This window comes from Calypte anna, chromosome 3, assembly GCF_003957555.1.
Source record: "Calypte anna isolate BGI_N300 chromosome 3, bCalAnn1_v1.p, whole genome shotgun sequence".
NCBI classification, from domain to species: Eukaryota; Metazoa; Chordata; class Aves; order Apodiformes; family Trochilidae; genus Calypte; species Calypte anna.
The window spans coordinates 77,493,040-77,515,452 of record NC_044246.1 but is presented as its reverse complement, the minus strand read 5'-3'; the positions used below and the strand labels follow the sequence as shown (position 1 = coordinate 77,515,452).

Genomic DNA, 22,413 nt, shown 5'->3' with positions numbered 1-22,413 from the left:
AAACATGGTGTTGTTTTTAGGTGAGGCTATTGATTACCTGGTTCAAAACACCTTCACTGAGTCTGCTGGAGCAAGAAAAGGTTTTCCCAAAGTAGCAATTGTCATTACGGATGGAAAAGCTCAAGATGATGTTGAAATTCCTGCAAGAGAGCTTCGTAACATAGGAGTTGAAGTTTTTTCTTTGGGTATGTTGAGTTTTTCTAATGATTGAGATTAACATTCCTGTGATATGTTTTACAAATACCTTGTCTCAAGAATTTTGCTATGCCACTCCTTCTATATGTATGCTTTGAAATGGGTCATTTGCACCCTCCAGAGTGAAACATACCAGTGCTGTCAACTTGTTAATAATTCTGTAGAATCTACAAGGATATTAAGATGACTGATAAGCACAGTTTAAACATTGGCCTCATTGAAGATAACACATCATTTTCTCAGGTTGAAAATAGAGTATGTCACATTATTGCATTCATCATTATTTTGTAGTTTGATTCTTAATAACAGGATACAGTAGTGAATTAAACTCAGCTTTACCCCAGGATGTTCTGGTCCTGTAGGAATATGTTCACAGATGTATGTGTTTTAGAGCAACTTAACATAGTCCTGTCTCTTGCAACTTCTAGGAATCAAAGCAGCAGATGCAAAGGAACTCAAGCTAATTGCATCTCAGCCTTCACTGAAGCATGTGTTCAATGTGGCTAATTTTGATGGAATTGTAGATATACAGAATGAAATTATCTTGCAAGTGTGCTCTGGTGTTGATGAACAACTGGGTGAACTGATTAGTGGAGAAGAAGGTGAGATATTTTATGTAAATATATTTATTGCCTTAAGTTTATTCTGACATGTAGTAAGGGGCTATCCCAACTTCCTGTGCTTTATTTCTGGAGTTTGATCCATTGCCTCATTTAGCAACTGTGGAAAACAAGTCTCTGCTTTGTGAATTTAAATGCAGGAGAGCAGAACATGTGACGCAGTTGATTTGGAATATCTCCATTATTCCGTAGTTTCAAGGGCACACAATGATGTGCAGTTATCAGTCTCATACAGTCAATTTGAACACAGGCATTCCTTGTATGGAAAAAATTACTAAAGGGAGAAAAACTGCTTTGTGAATGGGCAGAATGTGTAATAGGTTAAGAACCAGGAAGAAGGATCACCCTGTACTTCACTTGTGTTTATTTATGCTAAAAATTTATAAAAAAATATAATTAGTAAAGATTAAACAAAGAGGACTTATTTTATTTCCAGAATTGAAATGAGATAGAAAATATATTTATACTTTTAATTAACATTTTGGGTTGGCTTTTGATTTCTTGCAGTGGTAGAGCCTCCTTCAAATCTGGTGGCCACTCAGATCTCCTCAAAATCTATTAGGATCACCTGGGATCCATCTCCAAGCCAGATAACGGGCTATCGGCTGCAGTTCATTCCAATGATAGCTGGTGGAAAACAACACGTACTGAGTGTGGGTCCTCAGACTACTGCTCTGAATGTTAAAGATCTCTCTCCAGACACTGAGTATCAAATAAATGTTTATGCAATGAAAGGACTGACCCCCAGTGAGCCAGTAACCATAATGGAAAAAACACAGCAAGTCAAAGTTCAAGTGGGTGAGTTAGGAGCTACTATGTTGTTTTCACTCAGTGGCTTTTTGTTGTTTAAACTTCTGATGCAATATCATACGTTTGTTATTGATGAGAAACAGCTTTACTTAGGATGGTTTATTTCCATGATAAGCAACCAGGTATGATACATGAACTGTAGATGTAATTGTAAAGCAGCAGCTATTGAATATCTGATAATAGTGGTGATTCTCTTTTCTTTACAGAATGCTCACGTGGTGTGGATGTTAAAGCTGATGTTGTGTTTTTAGTGGATGGTTCCTACAGCATTGGTATCGCCAATTTTGTTAAAGTAAGAGCCTTTTTGGAAGTGTTAGTTAAAAGCTTTGAGATATCGCCTCGAAAAGTACAGATAAGTCTTGTCCAGTACAGCAGAGATCCCCATATGGAGTTTTCTTTGAACAGATACAACAGAGTGGAAGACATAATTCAGGCTATTAACACCTTCCCCTACAGAGGTGGATCTACAAACACAGGCAAAGCGATGACATATGTGAGGGAGAAAGTATTTGTTACCGGCAAAGGATCAAGACCAAACGTGCCGAGAGTCATGATTCTTATTACTGATGGAAAATCATCAGATGCTTTTAAAGAACCTGCAATAAAGCTGAGGGATGCAGATGTAGAAATATTTGCAGTGGGTGTGAAGGATGCAGTGCGTACAGAGCTGGAAGCCATTGCGTCACCTCCTGCTGAAACCCACGTTTACACAGTGGAGGATTTTGATGCTTTTCAAAGAATATCATTTGAACTTACACAGTCTGTTTGCCTACGTATTGAGCAGGAACTGGCTGCTATAAGGAAAAAATGTAAGTAACCACTATTATTTAGAGAAATGTAGAGAATGCAATGAAAAAAGTTCTCAACAATGTTTTTTGTGCTTGTAGTTACTTAAATTACAGAATCACAGACTGTAAGGGGAAATGGAAGGCACCTTGAAAAATTATTGAGTCCAACCCCGCTCCCAGAGCAGTATTGCCTAGAGTAAAGAATTTATATTGATGAAACTGGGCATATGCAAACAATAATTTTAATAACTGAGGATTTTGTTCTCATTTTAAAAAACATTAAAAGCATCAGGAGAAATTAATGAAGAAATGGAGATGAAAAAATTACTGGAGAAATATTTTCCCCCTCCCCTTCTAGTTATCTAGAAAGTGATTAAATTTTGTGTCTAGCTGGAATGACCTTAATTGATGTGCTCTGCTTTTACACTCAATGTCATGAGCAAACCAGTTATTACTTGGGCCGTTCCTTAGCTGTCCAAAATAAGGTAGCTACTATAAGCTAGTCTTTTAGCATTCAAAGGAAAGGGGACAACACTGACCCCACCAGTGGGTGATTTGATCAATTAGGGTAAGATGAATGACCCTCTTAAATGGGCTTAGATAATACAGTTTGAGACAGTAGATGCGAGGTAATTTTAGTCTCTATCTAACTGTAATGATTGAAATGTAGTAGCATGTGAAATTCTTCACATGCATCCAGATTTGGTGAGCTTGGATAATGTGTAATATTTAAAAGATTTCTCTATGACAAACTTCTGGTCAGCTAACGTTACTTATGCTTAGTTGCACCCACCATGTCCCAGTCTATGCTTAGTTCAACACTAACATTGAATAGTCCCCAGTATTGAAAACTCCACTCTCTTTAAAAATAAGCCTTTTGTTTCAGGATAGCTTTGAGGAACAAACCAGCAAAGCAGCCTTTTTTTTAGAAGGCTCAAGCAGTCTTAACATCCCCACTGTTAGGCTGACTAGGCCAACAAAAACAAGCCCAGGATGTCAGGTTTGTGTTTGTGCCTCATGTCAAGATCTTTGTTTCCCCTTTGAATCCATTCCTGAAAAAATACTGGGAATTATTGTGTCCTATTTCTAATCTAGACCTGAAAAAAACCAAAAATTCTTAGTTCACATTGAGGGCATAATGCTATTGCTGTTCATGGGAAATATGAAAGAGGGAACCCAACTACTCCATTAACAGATTCTAACTTCAGTTTTTATAAGTGCATATTTTTAGGTGGACTATTCTCATTTGATCTAAAATCACTGAGTTGGTGCTTCTATTTATTGTCATATGATCTGAGACAACCTAGATATGATCTTCATGAAATTTGATAGCTATAAGCAAGTACAGAAGGCAAAAACTATGTATGAACAACAAAATATCTGCTAAATTAGAATAAATCAAGTTATTGAGGGACATTTAAAATTTATTTTAGAGATTTTATATTAAAAACATGAGAAAAACCTTGTGTTCTAGCAAGTATACCTCATCTGCACATTTTTATTTCCATACAGCTTATGTCCCTGCAAAGAATATGGTCTTTTCTGATGTAACATCTGACAGTTTTAAAGTGAGCTGGACTCCAGCTGGATCTGAGGTTTTGTCCTATCTCATTAAATATAAAGTAGCAGTTGGTGGAGAGGAATTCATTGTTTCAGTACCAGCTTCAAGTACCAGCTCAGTTCTCACCAACTTGCTCCCTGAAACTACTTATGCAGTCAGTGTGATTTCTGAATATGAAGATGGTGATGGTCCTTCCTTGGATGGAGAGGAAACCACCTTAGAAGGTAGGCTTCCCATAATTCTCAGGCACAAAAGGGTCATGTGTTCAAATAAGAATTTGGTTAATTGAGAGAAAGGGTGTATGTGGAACAGCCAGCTAAGGCTGAGAAGATGCACTGGTATGCAGAATGAGAATAAGCATTATTGTCTCTTAATCCATTTAGGAAAGATATAAAATTACAATAATAAATCAACAGTAAATTGTTAAGATTGGATTTTATTTTATCTGAAAGTTAGATGGAAAGTTACAGTGTTTATCTGTAGTAGCCTATTTTCAAGTGATGTGGTGTGTTGTCAATAATAAATTCATTGGCATGTATTAAGCTTTATGTGCACTTAAGCTGGAGTAGGTGTTTGTTGTAGGTCCCTTCCAACTGAACTATTCTGTTCTGTTTAGTAATTATAACTCTGATGCTGGAATGCATATTAACTTTAATACATTTAAAGTCAACCGTGTACATATGTAATGTGCTGCAGCTACACTAACATTAATAGAAATCCTTTTTTAGATACCATGGCTTAAAGAGAGCTGATATTTTGTTTGCCTGTTTCTAATCAGAACTTCATGGGTCTCATCCAATACTTAGTGATTCAAAACTTCCACTGATGTCAGTGTGAGTTTACATGATCAATGGATACAAATTGTATCTGTACTTTTTCTTGATAGAGTTTCCATGATACATTTCCAGTGATTTAAAGGAAAGGGGGACAGTAAATCTGAGTTTCTACCCCAGTAGTTGCATACTGAGTCTGGTCTAAATCGTACTTTTAAAAATATTGATCTACTCTTTTTCATTATTCCATGCTCTCATTTGTGACCTTTGCTGATGTAAACGGTTCCAAGGGAGCAAAAGTAGCACCGTGGAAATCTGTTAATTGCTCTTTCCTCTCAGGACTGATACAAACACACATTTGTAAAATAGCTTAGTTTGGATGTTGGGTTTGGAAGATACAAATTTCTCTGCTGGTGTGCATGTTTCCATGACTGTACCAGTCAGAATGTTTTGGCCACACATAACTTTCCCTTAGAAAAACAGACAAACTGTGGCTGGTAGAATATGTAGTTTGTGAGCATAAGGGTCAGGAGAAGGAATAGCTTTAATAAAAATAATTGGTATTCCCATGTTGTAATTGATACTGCCATAAATAATTGTCAGCATCTTGATCTGATGAAATCCCAACATGCCTGAGAAGACAGAGTTCTTCTGCAATCATGTAAATATCAGCAACTCTCCATGCAGATCTAGCTAACAGCTTGGGCCAGACAGAATTCTTGGCAACTGACTTTGGTTTCAGGCTTTTAAAGAATTTGAAATTGATTATTGTGTTTCTGATTAGTTGAAAACAAGTAAGTTTAAAACTAGGATTACTAAGTGCTCCACTCTTAATAGGTTTTTACTTTAACACTGATGAGCAGTGCTTTTGGCATATAATATTCCAGTTGAAATATACTGGATAATATACTAAACAAGAAAAGCTAAAAAATTTTTTTCTGCCTAAATGTCATTGCTGCATACTGCCAGGCAACTTGGAGTACAGTAAGTTTTAATGTAAATGGACTGTAAATTTTAATGTAAGGGAAGAGTCAGGTCATTCTTTGATGTGCCCAATGAGTTTATGTGAAATGACCTGAACTGCTATATCTTTTGTCATGGAGAAGGGTAGGTTAAATGACTCACCACAGTTTTTCCTTGATTTCTGGGATAACAAGCTATTTCTTGCCTTTGAGTTTGAGACTTAATTCAGAAGCATTCTTTAAACATTAGTTGCAACTTGTATTTCAATGAATAATTTTTTTTGTTGTGAAAATGAAACTTGAAGAAATAGAGTTATTCTGCTGATGTTTTGTTTTTTTTTTCTTTCCATTTTTTTTCCTGTTGCATTTATCTTGATCATTTCTTTAAAACTGGAGAGCTACCTGTGTGTAGTCAGATGTATCTGACAACTCTCTGTAGTGGTGCAGAAGCAAATGACCACAGAAAGAAACCTGTGTGATTTGTTGTGTTAAGAGATTGCCCATTATGTCTAACTGCCTTCTATGAAGTTCAGTTCTGCTGTTACCACTAAACACAATCAGGCTGTTTCAGAAACAGATTAACATAATTTTTGGGACAACTTTTGGGACTAAAGGTTTATGAACCTTAAAAAAAACAGGTGGGCAGTATAAGATGTTATTTTGGTAAACTGGATGAGCTAACAGAGTGTTTGGAATGGTTTCACTTGAGATACTACCTACTTAAAAGGAAATATTTACAAATTATATTTGTGTATGTATATATGTGCACAGATATATATGTATTTATTTATTTTTTTTAGTTAAAGGTGCTCCTCGAAACTTAAGGATAACAGATGAAACTACTGATAGCTTTGTAGTTGGCTGGACTCCAGCTCCAGGAAATGTTCTGCGGTACAGGCTTGTGTATAGACAACTTGATGGAGGAGAAAGGAGACAAGTGACTGTCTCAGCAAATGAAAGATCAACCATGCTGCAAAACTTGATCCAAGATACAAGATATGAAGTGTCTGTTATTCCTGAGTATCAGTCTGGGCCTGGGAATTCACTGAATGGATATGCAAAAACTGATGAAGGTATGTGAAAAATGCTGTGAATGTAGTAAGTTTGAGACAAACTCCCTGCATGCTGGCATGTTCATACTGAAAAGAGAATGACCTATACTGGCCATATGTATTATCCCAGATGAACAAGGAATTATAAAACTACTCACGCCTAGTTGAGAAGTAATTTAAGACAATATCATTTATCAAAATTGTAATATTTAATTTTAAACCTGCAACACTTAATCTTGCAAGTGTTGGTGAAGAATCTACCTCTATGTTTAATTGTCCTTATGGTCTTTAATATTGTCAGTGATATAAATTATATTTCTTTTCAGCAAATTCAGACCCTGCCTGCACTTTTTCTCTGAATGCCTAGCAAGGAAACATTTACGTTTACTGAAGTTATCACTATAACCTTAACTTGTATTAAAAAGTATGATCCTTTAAGAGATATCATACTTTATTAAATAAAATCCGAAGATTACAGAGACAGCACAATTGTATCGATCACTGGTGAAATTTCTCTGAAATTTTAAATACTAGAAACCAGAAAAACTATTATAAAAAAGAACTCTGTAGGAAACCATAATGTGTTAATCTCACATTTCATGGTGATCTTTGACTTGATTCTGCAGTGACTACAACATGGATCTTGGCATGTTGAAGTTGAGGATATATTCAGCTGCTAGTATGTATTAGTGTTCCATGACTGAGACTGTTTTAATAGAAACCAATAGAAACAAAAAGACTATTGGTCATTTTTGCCTAAGAAGGGTGGAGATGGAATTGTATAATCCTGAGTACAGTCAAGTTATACTGCAGCATTGTTAGTGCAGGTTATTCAGGAATTATTTTTTCAGCATTAATTCCTATGTTGTAGTAACCTAAAAAATAAAACAAGAAATTAAGCTTGCTTCAGGTTGTTTTCAATATTTTTTGGCATGTGCAGTCCGAGGACAACCAAGAAATCTGAGAGTTTCTGATGCCACAACATCAACAATGAAGCTGTCTTGGAGTGCTGCTCCTGGCAAAGTGCAGCACTACTTTATAACATACACTCCAGTCACAGGAGGTGAAACCAAGGAAGTGACTGTGAAAGGTGACACCACCTCTAAAGTGCTGAAAGGCTTAGACCAGGCCACTAGATATGCCTTGACTGTGTCTGCCTTGTATGCCTCTGGAGCAGGAGAGGCCCTTTCTGGAGAGGGAGAAACACTTGAAGGTAATTATTTATTGTTTCTGTACAGTCATTTATTTTTTTACTGATTAAGGTGTCTTAAAGTGCACTGTCTTCCTGAGTTTTCTGTAGAAGTCAATACTTGAATGAAAATAGGTGTAAAGAGATTTTTCTGCTTTACAGGGATTTCTCAAAGCTTCTGTCCATTAGAGAAAACACTGGGGTCAAATCACTGGTTGGAGAGGGGACTCTGGGTCTCTTGAAAAGGATACTGCCAGAAGTACCAACCAAAACTGACTGTACTTCCATACCATCCTCAGTGAAATACTTCGTCATATTACTTTCAACTTCTGAGCAATTTTAGTGGGAGATTGTTCTTAATGTAAAAGGTTTAATTAATGGGGTTAGAATATCTCATCCATTTGAAAAATATCAGGGTTTCTATTAGACTGGAAGACATTAAGGGAGCATTTTTGCCTTAAGGGAGAAACATTTAGTCTAGGTGTAGAAATAATGAATGATAACTTGCTTTTAACTAATAGGAGTAAGAATCTGGAGCTGAGCATTCACAGAATGTTAGCAAAACAGTAAACTGAAGCCAAAGACTCTTAGAAGGAGGGGATGCTGCTCTCACTCTGGCTTTGGGAGGAGAATTTCTCAGACTTGCACTCTGTGAACATTTACAAGGTCATCTGTTAATTGTCAGAGGACAGGGAAAGCTGCCTCGTAGGCCATGAAAGGAAATGTCTGTGCTTTGTGCTGGCCAGGTATGTATTGCTAAGTCTGGCACTGCAGCTGTGTAGTCACAGCACTTGAAAACTTGAAAATTATGTGAAATTAAAACTTGTCCATTGGAACTAGTTGAATTATAATAGGGATATGCTTGGCTCTCAGTTTCTATATCAGTATAACTTTTTGTTATCACAGAGGTTAGAAAACAAACCTGTTTTGCATAGGAAACTGTTTAAAAAAATTAGTTTCAATTCACTACTAGTGGGTTGAATTAATCCCACTAAAATCCCATTTATCTGAATGGGATTATTTTGCAGCATGGACTCTAGGATTCCTCTGTGATTGATGAAAGAAGGCAGATACTTCTAGAAGATAGGTTGTCCATCTGACATCCCTTTTTTCTTTCAAAGCTCTGCCCATTGACTATAGGAGCAACTGAGAGCTAGGGACCAATCCCCTGCCTGTCCAGCTACCTATGTCTCAGACAATGATTCAGCCCACTTCCCATCTCTGAGAGCTGCACTCTGTCTCAGTGTGTCAGGCACCTTGCAATTCATGCTGGATGTTCCCTAGCTCCTTTGCTTTCTTTACCCATGCAAGCTCCAAAATGCTCCTTTTGTAGGAGAAAAAAATCTGTTTCCTGCTCAGAACACTGATGAGATCCAGCTAAAGGAGAGCAGGTGGCTGAATTATGCTCATTAGCTCCAGGAAAGCCGTAGGTGATCTTTGCTGTTGGAGGTGGTTCTGCTGCTCCTTTTTGTATGGTGCTCTACTAGGTCTAACACTGTTTTTGGAGGAAAAAAAGAGCATAGAAGTATAGGCTTCACTCACTTTGTGAGGGTTTGAATCCAGAGTTTGAATCTGGGAGAGTATGAATCCTCCACATCCCAGCAGATTCACAGGGCTATGTCATAGGCTGGGCAAGAGTCACCTTTATCCTTCCATTGAACCTGAGCCACTGCACATCCAAGAATGAAATTTCATTTTCAGAACAAGAGTAGACTGGATCCCAAGTGGACAGAGGAGATGATTTCTCTGCTTTTCTTCTCTGTGCTCTCAGTGGAGACAGAAGTGCTTCAGTCTTGCAAATCTTGAGAGGCCTCTGTCTCTCCTAAACAGGCTGAATTGTCCACTTCCTTATGGAGATGCCTCAAATTCTAGTGAAATGTTGACCAAGTTAACTGTTTCCATCTGGTGGAAAAGCTTCCATTGAGTGTGTTGTAGTAAACCTGTGAGAGACCTTTGTTAACATGGAGCTCTGCAGAGATCAGGTGTGTTTCAAGTTGATAAAAATATGCTTATTTTTTTGCCCTATCATAAAACTTGGGTAACAGAAAAGTCTTTTAGGGCATTGACTAGCGCTTCAATTGAACACTTTCTAACTAAAGAGAGCAGAGAATGAAACACAGCATAATCAAAAAGAGTCATCAGAAAGCCATAATTCAGTTTCAAAGACTGTCTTGTCCTCCCTTCCCTTTCTCCAGTAGGGCTCTGATTCTGATTTGAACTTTCTGCAGTGATAAATTGTTAATAAGAGGAGTCAAATAGTTTAAAAGAACAGTTGACTATAGCTCAGCAATGGGTTTATATGTTACCAGATGGATTTTAAAATGGATGTTGCACTTAAAAGGACACAGAAGCATTCCTACAAGAGGTTTTAGTCAAAGCAACTGAATTAAAACCTTACGTCAATAACTCTGACAGATTTTGTATTGTGTTTAGTATGAATACATGAGAACCCTTACACTTACCTGAATTACTATTTATTCAGTTACTCAGCTGGGAAAAAAACAAATTAAAAATTACTTTACCATTTTGACACCTATAAATTTATGATTCTAGTGCATACCCTTTGAAGATTCGGCTGGATTTGTGAATCGTATCAGGGTGCAGTCCAGAAAACATTGCTCTTTGCATTAAAGCTGTCTATTAAAATTTTTCTGGCTAAATAAAATGCTGGTAAGGGCATATGCAGATATCAGTCATTACTGGGTGATCACAGGTAAAGAATAGAATAAAAAGTGCTGTTTGCTTGGCAGCAGAGGGCCTAGATCATGATGTTTCCTCATGAAACATCCACTGAGTATTTCAGTATACATGCAGTTTCATGAGGCAATAAAAATACTTTGATTTGGTGAAAATTCTTTGGATGTGGTCCACAGACATTTTAAAAGACTCTCTGACTAGTGGTATGACAGGTTCTCAGAATGGCTGTTGAAGTACGTATAAGACTATTTTATTGTTTGGTACTGGCTTACTTCATTGAAGGAAAAAAAGGCAAAACTTTTGAGGGAAAACAGATAATTAAGAAGTGTACGGCTGCAATTTTGGAACTGAAAGTTAACATTCAGACTTCAAAGATTACTATAAAAGTTTACTTGAAGAAAGAAGTCATGCTGCCAGTAAAGCTAAAATAAACATGGTTGGACTCAACTGAAATGTTACACATGTCAGTGAAGCGAATACTTGACTAACTATTAGCTGAAATAACTTGTCTGACTGATGTTGGGAATGAGACAGATCCTAACTCTTGGCAAAATAAACTTATCAACAGTAATGACAAAAAAGCTGTGAAAGGAAGCATGAAAATGTGTTTAGTATTTCTGTTAGTTTTTCCGTGAGCCACAGTGTCTGAGGAACAAAATAGTGCAATGTGTGTTTGTCATTGCCAAGAGCACTGAAGTATTGAGCACCTAAGTATTTTCCTGTATCTGAAATCCCAGTGGAGCTTCCTTGATGTCTTCACCATATGAATTCTCACCAAAACTATTCAGTCAGTGATGCCATAGCTGCTGGCCACTTCAGTTTATCATCATGTCAAGAGCTAGCCTTCAGATTGCCTTGCAAACTGGGGCAGTTGTTAATTTATGGTATTGATATGTCACCTAAGATAAATCAGTCTGGGTACAGTGAACATTTCAGCACTAAAAAGAAAGTGAGAAAAGAAGAGTGGATGCAGTAGCTTCTCCTGCTTGACTATTGTATAGTCAAGTGGCAGGAAATGAAAAATCCAAGATGTTTATGGAATTTTACTGAATCACTAAATGGTCCCCTGTGACTAAGGGTGTATATAAACATTCTTACTGCCTTCAGTAGTGATTTATTTTGCTCTGCATGTTGTAGAAGAACTCGCATTGGAAGTTACTGTATCTCTGTTGCAAAAGTAGCCTTCAGCAGAGAGAGAAAAACTGATAGTTTTTTAGGCTGCTTTAAAATGATTTGCAAGAGCTTGTCTGCCCAGGGATTAATTGGAGGTCTTTCAGGTATATATGTTATCTCCAAAGTATTTTGGAACAGTTACAAATTGCTCTTGGAAGTTCCTCCTCTTCCTCTGTTTTGCTCTGCATGGCAGTTTTTCAGTGTTTTGACATGGTTTGTTTGTTCCAGGGTGCTTGGGAAAATCAATTGACACAAACCCAGCAATTACTCTGTGCACTTGGTATTATATGCCAGATGGGTAAACTCTGCTTCTCTCTTTTTTTTTTTTTTTTTTTTTTTTTTGGGTTAGGTGTATGTTTGCCTTTATTGTTTCTCTGCATAAAATAGAGGGCAAATATTCCCCCAAGTAACTGTAGATAGTCTCTTCTATAGACTGAATAGCTATCTGTTCTAGCCAAAAGATGCCAGAGGATCCAAATGTTATGTACTCTTCCCAGACAACACAGTCTAGGGAGTTTAGCAAATGCATGATCAGGAAGGTACTAATTTCTGAGTGTGTTGTTCCATACCACAGTGGTAATATCTAGGCAGCTTAGTAAGTAATATTATTTCTTTTTGTTTTTGTGGAGCAGGAAAAGGAAAACAATATTTTCCCCCCTGTTGTTGAAAGACTGTGCTTTCCTTTCTAAATAATCCAGATTTTAAGAGATTTATGGTGCTCTGATCTTTTATACCACCTCTTTCATTCACTGACTAATTTTGTCTGCCTTTATGAAGTACCACCCTGAGGTGAAAGTTCTAGAGCTTTATATTTCATACTGCATCAAACGTAACTGCACATGCGAAATATATGGTGTCGAAAACTCTCCATTTTAATCCTCTCACTTTCAAAAGTGCATGATGATCCATCACTCCGTAGCTTTGGATGGAGCCCTTCTACAAAGGTGCCATGGAAAAATTTTCCTTAGACATATTTTTTGGGTTGTGATGCCCCTCAGCTTTCACAAAGTCACTGAAATGGCTAAAATAAATTAGATCAGTGCAGGGTGATATTTTCTTTGTGGTGGAACAAGAAGGCTTGTGACTACTGGGGGAACGAAACAAATTAGCACTCATGGTTATCTTTGATGGTGCATAATACAGACTGAAGAACAAGCAAGAAACACTCACAGGGATGCCTTAGGGAAAGGTTTCCCTCTCATCACCAAACACCCAAAACAAACCAATTAACTTTCAGGTTTTTTTGGTTGTTTTTTGGATCATATGATCTTACCCAAGTCACCATACACCAGAAATAACAAGATAAACATTGTGAGGGTAGTGAATGTAAATATAGCAGCCAGTGAGTGCTTTTGTGAGAGCTACTGTTTTTCTAATCTGCTTTTTAATAAGAAATGTGGTTTCAAATCTGGCAAGTATTTGGTTTTCTGCCCAAAGGCATGCTGTCAGATGAAAAGAACATACTGTACATTGGCTGCTAAATGGATTAACTTTCATAATTTGCAGTTGTTTTAAAGAGAAAGAAATTAATTTCTGGTTTAAGACATCTATACAGAAATGTTTAATCCTAATGAATGTCTAAAAAGTTTGAAAGCTGCAGATCTGTTTTAGGAGTGTCCTTTTGGTGACAGCTATATATTTTTTCAGAACAGCTTTAAGAATAACAATCAATGACTCTAAGCAAGGAAGTGATTAAAATTTTAAATATGAATGTCAAAGGAATTTAGGAAAACAAAAGTACTTATATGAGTGAAGTTCCTAGGCTAGAAATACTTATGTAAATGGACATACTTCTTTTGAAATAAATGAGACTGCTAGTCTACATGATCAAAGAAGTTATTCCTTTTTTTTACTTTTGTGCATTTTAGAATAAATAACAAAAAATGGTGTAGGGTGTAATATTCGGGAGATACTTTTGAGAGTTAATTGTATTATGGTCTCTTCCCATTCAGAAAAGAAATTTTTATGCTTCAGTGATATGGGGCCCACCCAGTCCTGCCATCCCATTTGACAGGTAGCTATTTGCACTGTGACAATAAGGCTGCACTAAAGTAATATATTAAAAAAAAATTGTTATGACGGAGTAACTTTTAAGCTTTAAGTTATTTTCTGTTGTATGAATTTCTTACAGCCTAGGTTCGAGGGTATTTTTTTGGTCAGAAAATGAATAGTTGTTCTTTGGTAAAGAAATTACTTTTTTTTTGCCGTTTCTATAGCAACATAATGTTTTAGAAATTAATGACCTCCTCCAGGCAGGATAGTACAAATTCAAGTGGCATTTTCTTACAATGAGGTTTTTAGCATATCACAGGGAATTTATGTAATGTTCAGACTGCATAGTGCTGCTTTCGTCCTGACAGAAACAAGGGCTCAGTGTCCTCAGGAGATTTACTGCTGTTTCATGCATTTTTAAAATTATACATTCCAAGATTTTTGAGTCTGACATTTGAGGCTGACTTTTTGTAATAGATTGAAAACGATCTTAGTTTTATATAGGAAATGAAATATTTTTTCAGGAAAAAAATAAGTAACACAGAGGAAGGTTGAATGTATAATGAAAAGGTATTTGTGGACATTGAGAGCAGTTTTAACTGATTAATTGTTGGAAAAGGCAGACAAAATGTTAAGGGGCTGAGTACGAATTACTGTTAGCTTTATCCTAGAGCAAAGCCTTAGGAGTTCTCCAGCCCAAGTCCCTGTGTTTTATCTTGGAACTTTCCTATTGTGCATCTTCTCACCTTTCTGCATTCCCAGTAGCAGAACAGCAAGAAGCCTGATCTAAACAGGTTCTGTGTGACCTACACTGGGTGGTCCTGCTCTGGCAGGGTGATTGGACTCGGGAACAGTGTGGCCAGCAGGTCCAAGGAAGTGATTCTGCCCCTGTACTCAGCACTGGTGAGGCCACACCTCGTCCTATGTCCAGTTCTGGGCCCCTCAGTTCAGGAAGGATATTGAGGTGCTGGAGCAGGTCCAAAGGAGGGCAACTAGGCTGGTGAAGGGACTCGAGCACAGACCCTATGAGGAGAGGCTGAGGGAGCTGGGGCTGTTCAGCCTGGAGAAGAGGAGGCTCAGGGGAGACCTCATCGCTCTCTACAGCTCCCTGAAAGGAGGGTGTAGCCAGGTGGGGGTTGGTCTCTTTTGCCAGGCAACTCTCATCAAGACAAGAGGGCACGGTCTTAAGTTGTGCCAGGGGAAGTTTAGGTTAGATATTAGAAAGAATTTCTTTACGGAGAGGGTGATCAGGCATTGGAATGGGCTGCCCAGGGAAGTAGTGGATTCTCCATCCCTGGAGATATTTAAAAAGAGACTGGATGTGGCACTCAGTGCCATGGTCTGGTAACTGCAGCAGTAGTGGATCAAGGGTTGGACTTGATGATCTCTGAGGTCCCTTCCAACGCAGCCGATTCTATGACTCTATGATTCTATGATAAAGTCCCTCCCAACCCCTAACTTTCTGTGACTGAGTATTCCCTTTATACAGCAAGGCCTTGAACTTACACTTCCTGGTACTCCAGGAATAAGAAACTCAGAGGGCAGGATATCAGCTTACCAAAGTCACTGATTCCTCCAGAGCTGAGGACACTTTGACCATTAGAGTAAAATCTTAAAGTGATTCTGCTGCCATCTCATCTGATGGGCACACTTGGATCCTTGGCTGCAGTGACATAGCCTGCTGAATTAATGGGATACTCCTGATGTATCCCAATGCAAACAAGACAGGAGGACTCAAGCCATAAAAATTTGGTATACACCCCTGCAAAAGAAGGCTTATTTATTTAGTTAATTCTGACCTTTTAGATGCTGGCTTTGATCAATCCTATGTTTAAGTGGAATGTGTCTCTGCATGAAATTTACTGCTGCAGGTAGATTTTGAAAGCTGGTTTTAAGAGCACAAACAGAAACTAGGTTACTCTTTGGGCCCAGACTGCATGTATGACTCCCACTAAAATCAACTGCAGTTGTGTAAATGTTTCCAAGGGGAAAGACAATTTGAATAAGGCTATTGGATTTTTACAAATGTCAACATTTTAATTTTAGCTATTCACAGCCTTATGTTTAGTAACAACAGTGATTGCTGGAGAGCTGTGAGAAGTGAGCCAAATGGACACTGGGAAACTGCTTTTCAATACTATATCATGTCTCTGGCATATTATAGTGGAAAATCTTAATATGGAAACTGGACATTGTGGAAGTCCAGAACTGAGTACAAAAGCACCTGACTGAAAGTTACCAAGTTAATTTTTGAAAGTGTGTCTGCACTGAGTAGTGGTGGATATATACAAGGGACTTTAGGCAGACTGCATCTCTGAGCAAAAAAGTGCTGAAGAGACTCTCACAGCTTGGAACTGGTGACTGGCTGGCTTGCCTAGGCAGGAGTTTGACCTGTCCGTGCAAGCACTTTGTTTTGCTGTGTATGTACTCACCATGCCTTCCTGCTGTGCTTACGCCAGCTGGTTTGCTGCTCCAGAGCATCATAGAACCTAATGCCTGTTATGGGATAATTTTTGAAAAAAACACCCTGCTTCCTCACTTGCTGATGTTTTGGCAGCTGGATGATGTGATGGGCATACTTGAACTTCCATTTCAAGTCTGGAAAAAGCAGGAGGCTTTTGTCTGTTAACCACTTGTGAGCCAGACAGCCAGCCATCACTTTTTTTTTTTCTTTTCTTACAGTGTGCATTGTCTTTCCACATTCCATATCCATCCTATTTAAACAAGCAGGAAAGCAGGTATACAACAGGCATTTCTGAACAAGTGGGCCAAAGAACAGAACAACTGCTTAGATGCTAAAATTGTAGATTTTTTTTTCTTTTGTGAAACGTAAGCAAGGTAACAAGGTTTTTTGTTTTAATCCAAGGAAAAAATATCTCACAGGTCTAATTATATTTTTGTTAGTGACTACATTATACCAGTGTTATTGTGGAGTATAAAAATGTTTCCTGACTCTGAGTTTAGGTGCTTGGATAATACTTGACGGAATCTCAATAATTTAAGACTTACAGTTGGACTGTGTCTTAAACACAGCTGCTCCCCTGGTAAAAAAACACTTGTGGGAGATCCAGTGAAGCAGAGAAAAGCCGTCAGTGAACTTCCACCTCACACATGAGGTGCAAATCAAGTTAGTGTGTTATGTTAAAGAAATGTTCTTGGTTGCAGTGTAACATATAAAAAGTCTAATTTCCTTTACTAGGTAAGTTGTCTTGTCAGCAGTTTCCAACTATTTGAAGTCAAATTTTTCCATTTAGTTCTAGTGGTTTGGTAGGAATCCCAGTCCCTTTTCCCTCACTTACCTTGCCTTATAAAAAATACATTTAGTTCCAAAGGATATTTCTTTCAGAACCAACATATTACATTAACCGGTGTTCATTAGAGTCCATTCAAAACACATTATTTTCCTCTGTTATTTAATGACCTCAGTAATGACTTAATCAATAACAGTTTTAAATGTGTAGTTATTTTTGCAGTGTTTCCAACATATATCATTAGCTGTAGCGTCCCAGAGTAGACTTGCAAAAAATTGTGCTGTGGTAGCAGATACTTGAATACTGAAATCATGTTGTGGCAGAGCTGCGTTTTAGAGTAGCCAAAATAAAGTAACTTGTATATTTATATTACATTAAAATATGGAAAGAAAGGTTTTTATTGTGAGACATCTGTGCATTCTATCAAGTTAGGTTTTCCATATTTTTTCCATTTGGATCGTCTTAGTATTTTTTTTTTTTTTTATTGTATGAAAAAGCCAAGATTTGGGAGTAGAAGCTTAAGAGTAGACAGAAAAAAATGGTGTAATTTACTTTTGAAGACAAATCTTTTTTTCAGGCTTCCAGGAAAATTGGTCTTTGGAGCTTAGATTCATCCCTGGCTTTCATTTAATGCAGTCACTGAATTCAGTGAGACTGTTTGAAGCACTGGCTGAATCAGGCCTTTGCACTATAGCTGTTTCACTCTATGGAGCTGCTGTTGTTGTGAAATGATAAACAAGTGAACTTCACCAAAAGCTTTGTGTTTTAACATTTTTTTTAAGAGAAGATGCCATAAATTGTAGTGATTTATACTGTGAGGCTAAAAATAGGTTTGAATAGTAAAATTTTAAGAACTGGAGCAGAGTTAGGATGGGAGAAGAATCACTCCCAGAAGAACATGATGGGATGTCCCAAGATTATCAAAGAAAATCAGAAAACTCAGTGCCATGGTCTAGCAACTGCTCTGGTGGGTCAAGGGTTGGACTAGATGATCTCTGAGGTCCCTTCCAACCCGGCTAATTCTATGATTCTATGAAAAACCTCGCAATATGAAGAAATTCTATTACACACTCTATTAGCTGTATTTGAGAGCCATCCTCATGACTGGATCACCCTCTGATTCTATAATCTGCATAGTTGATGAATCTTTAATCTAAGAACTGTTTTCAGATAGGTTGATAGAAATTTCCATTCACCATTAAGCTAAATGAGATCCATTGAATCAATTTTAATGAATTTATGCTGGCAGTTGAGCTTTCCAAAACAAAACTGCTCTGCAGGTAATTCTGTTTGCTGCTGTAGGGTTATCTTTGGAATTGTTGCAGACTTGTGGTGGAAGTGCAAGACAAATGAATATGAAAAGTGGAAACATGGTATTTGAGCATATTGAGCTCAAGACTCAACTTGAGCAACTTTCTGCTCAGTCTTGCACTGAAAATGCTTCAGGCTTCTGAAAGCAGTGAGGTCTGTTCTTGCAAAAAGCCTAAGCAGTAGAAATTGGATATGTACTGAATTCCTCTGTGTTCAAAGATTTTTGATTCTGCCCCTGTGTTTTTGTGGGGCCATATTTTTATCAGTGCAGGTAAAACTGAGCTGTGATGCCATGAGGCCACCTAAAGTGTTAAAGTCCTCTTGCTGAGTAGTATCTTGGGAATGTCCTGTAGGCCACAGAGAATGCACACCAAAGATCTGAGCTCTTCTGTATGTTTGTGGATGTGGTTTTGTAGATCGCTTTTGCAGATTTTGCTACAAAATGTGTGGCTATTGCATTAAACCCACCAGTCAGCTCTCCTTTTGTCCCATCAAAACCCAGCCACTGCAATAGGAAAATTGAACATATGTTATAAATGTATATTAAACATTAAACAAAGGTACTCTTTTCTCTGCACCACCTTAGACCAAAGAGCTCCATTTTTAAGCAGTGGAGTTACTCTAGTGTGTTAGGTGAGACACATGCATCCAGCTGAAAACTGGATTTCACAGACTAAAAGGCTGTTTCCTTCATTCCAAGCTGGCTGTAAAAAACTACAGGGAGGAATGAGGTATATGTCTTAGGAGTGGAAAGATGGAGGCTGTTTTCTACTGTAACACACTGTAACACACTGCAAATTAGTTGTAAACATAATATGAAATAGCTGGTAGATGTGGTAAGTGGTACTCCGGGAGATAATAGCACTGTTAAGTAAGAAGATAAGGTTGTCAGAGAAAAGACTGTATCATTCAGGAAAAGTTTCCTTTATTTACCCCCCAGAAAAAAGTTACATACCTGATGATGAATGAAAGAAAGATGATTATTTACTTCAGAGTTAAAATGTATCTAACTGAACTGCAATATATTTAATCACTGGCTTCCTTCTAAGCCTTTGATTAATGCATTTTTTATTTTGCATATTCTAAAGCATAACTAGATGCCTTGCATGGTAAGGGATAGGGCTACTTACAGGCTAAAGTTAGCTGTAAGCATTTTGTTGTAAACATCAGTTTTCTCTTGGAACTACAAATGTATGTTATTAAAACTAATATTGATGAGAAAAGTTTTATTTTGCTCTTATGATAATTTTACTTCTGTTTTCTTTCTTGCAGAACGTGGTTCACCACGTAATTTGGTTACCACAGACATAACTGACACTACAGTTGGGTTATCGTGGACACCAGCTCCAGGAGCAGTTAATGATTATAGGATAGTATGGAAATCACTTTATGATGATACGATGGGAGAGAAGAGAGTCCCTGGAAATACAGTAGATGCTGTGCTAGAAGGCTTGGAGCCAGAAACTAAATACAGAATTTCAGTATATGCAACCTACAGCAGTGGAGAAGGAGACCCAGTAGAAGGAGAGGCTTTTACTGATGGTGAGTGCAGTACAACATTACCACCATTTGTAAAAATCTGTTCTTGATGAAGTTATCATGTTTTAAAGAAAATGGACCTAATTTTTTTTCAATTTTTTTTTTTAAATGTCCCTCCAAACCAAAAGAGCACCACAGGTCAGTAATTTCTAGGTTTTTGTTTGACTATATATAAAAAAAAAAGTCACGTAAGTTTGGATTCAGAAAGAATTATTTCCAACTTAAGACCTGATTTTGTCTGCAAACTACTCTGAAGCCAGCCTTTCACAAATTTGGTATGACTACTAGAAACCAGGTGAAAGAAATATTATGGATTAAGTAAGGAGGAAAGGTGGAGGAACTTCCCACAGAATAAATTAATTTCCTCTCTAAGCTATTGTTCTTTCCAGTCTTCAGAGTCCTCAAACTAAGGCTCGCTGGATGATTTTAATGTTTGATGTTTAGCTATCCTGAGGCTCTTCTTTTTCTTTCTTGGTGCTTGGTCAAAACCAAACTCAAGTCTCTTACGCAGTTTGGGCAAAATAAAAACCACTAAGCAGCCAGGGACAGCTTGTTGCTGTATAGAAGAACTGACAAGCAGAGGAGACTGAATGAAAGGATGCTCTGGATCAGCCTTGGTGTTTCTGTTTGTCTAAAGAGGGTTCATCTGAGGGTGATACCTGAACGAGTGCTCTGGACAAGCATCATATATGTTTACATGTTCTTGTACTCTTTCCTAAGCATCTGTTTTGACTACCACTGGGGAGAGGCTTCAGAACTATGGTAACCTTTGTCCTTGACCTGTCACAGCTGCTCTTAAGACCCTACCAGGAGTAGTGATTGCTGCTGGCTCCCCAGACTGCTGTCCCACATCTTTCTTTTTCCTTCAAGAAGAGCAGAATTACCTGACCAGGCTTTCTCCAAGCAGTCAGTTTAGCCATATAATTTGCTGCTTTTCTCAATGTGTTGCCTGAGGGAACTTTCTTTCAGGCTTAATAATAGACTCAGACCACAGATTAACTAATGTTGCATCTTCCTGTTGCAAACACATTTGGAAATTCCCAAGTCCTAGGTCTGGGAGAGACACTGCAGCCTGCAAAGCCTGCCTTACCATGTAACAAAATACCAACCCATTCTGGCACGCCAAGCAAATTCTGTTTTGGCAAGACCTAGATGGCATATTGCAGTTGACATCCAGCATTACATATCTTTCACTTCATATCGTTTGTAACATTTGTACAGTCTGGAAAATATCTCTTAGAAGCTGAGTGCTGCAATTTGTTGAGAAAATTCTTTATTAGTCTGTTACTTATTTCAGCACATATACCATTCTGCAAATAGTGATGAGTGATTTTTCCAAGCATTTGGAAACTCATTGACCACTGTTTGCAGGATATTTTGTGTGGAGCTCAACACTCAGCAGTTTAGGTGTTTACCAGTCTCTTATCAGATCTGTAAACTCAAAAGTTAGAAAATCTTAACTCTATTGAACATTGTGTTCATAAAAAACCCACATAAACCCCTAGTTTAAAATTTATCACCTTCATCTGAGAGTGCTGAATCCATTACTTAACAAAAGTGTGACAAAAATGTGAAAAGTGTGACAAAATAAAATTCCCAATTATGCTGTGTCATTGTGTAATTTATTGTGTTCCAGACAATCAAGAACTATGGTTTTAAATGGGATTTTTTTTTTTTTTTAAATACATCAGAATTAATTTTGTAGGCATACGTGAGAATGTATCTTTATGTTACAAAGTAAGCATTTATCTGTATTTTTTCACTGAAAAGTGTCACCAAGTGCCAGGACTGTGACAGTAGACAACGAGACAGAAAATACAATGAGAGTTACATGGCAACCTTCACCTGGGAAAGTCTTGTCTTATCGTGTGTACTACCGACCACGCAGTGGAGGAAGGCAAATGTTTGCCAGAGTAAATGCTCCTGCTACCAGCATAGTGCTAAAGAGACTTAAGCCACGAACTATATATGACCTCAGTGTTGTTCCAATTTATGATTTTGGAAATGGCAAATCAAGAAAAGCAGAAGGAAAAACAGGTATGTGTCACAGTCGTGTACAGGATTTGATGATTGAAGTTCAGTGCTTAAAACTGATAATCACAATATGTAGAAAAGTATGGTGAAATCTGCCAAAATCATGAATTAGCAGGCAAATTGAAGAGTTTGAGAAGAGTGTGATTTGTTGGAAACTTCTCTATGTAAAGTTTACTTCACTATGCCTGACAACATTTTTTTTGCTGTTGATATTGAAGGTGTAAATATTGTGTAAAATCTGGCTGAAAATACTGGACTTGTTTTGAAACACTGTCATCAGAATCTAAAACAAGGTGTTTTTTGGAGGAAGGCAATGTAATCAAGTGTTAGATGTTTCATAATTTTCCTTTTGCTCCAGTGCATTGATTCAATAGGTGCCCAGCATCTTGTTACTTAGAGTTGTTGACTTTATTCACCATATTTTCTATGGAAAACCTCAGGGGACAATAGATGATTTTGTAGAGTC

General features: G+C 37.6%; 1 protein-coding gene across 1 annotated transcript in view; it reads left to right on the top strand.

Moving 5' to 3' along the window:
- Positions 1-22,413, top strand: part of COL12A1 (collagen type XII alpha 1 chain) — a 99,610-nt gene that overhangs the window by 14,155 nt on the left and 63,042 nt on the right. Inside the window, exons 7-15 of the mRNA XM_030447087.1 lie at positions 21-185; positions 624-797; positions 1,323-1,613; positions 1,832-2,434; positions 3,926-4,198; positions 6,510-6,782; positions 7,702-7,974; positions 19,647-19,916; positions 21,684-21,950. Coding sequence (XP_030302947.1) covers positions 21-185; positions 624-797; positions 1,323-1,613; positions 1,832-2,434; positions 3,926-4,198; positions 6,510-6,782; positions 7,702-7,974; positions 19,647-19,916; positions 21,684-21,950 — 2,589 coding nt within the window. The remainder of the gene's footprint in view (positions 1-20; positions 186-623; positions 798-1,322; positions 1,614-1,831; positions 2,435-3,925; positions 4,199-6,509; positions 6,783-7,701; positions 7,975-19,646; positions 19,917-21,683; positions 21,951-22,413) is intronic.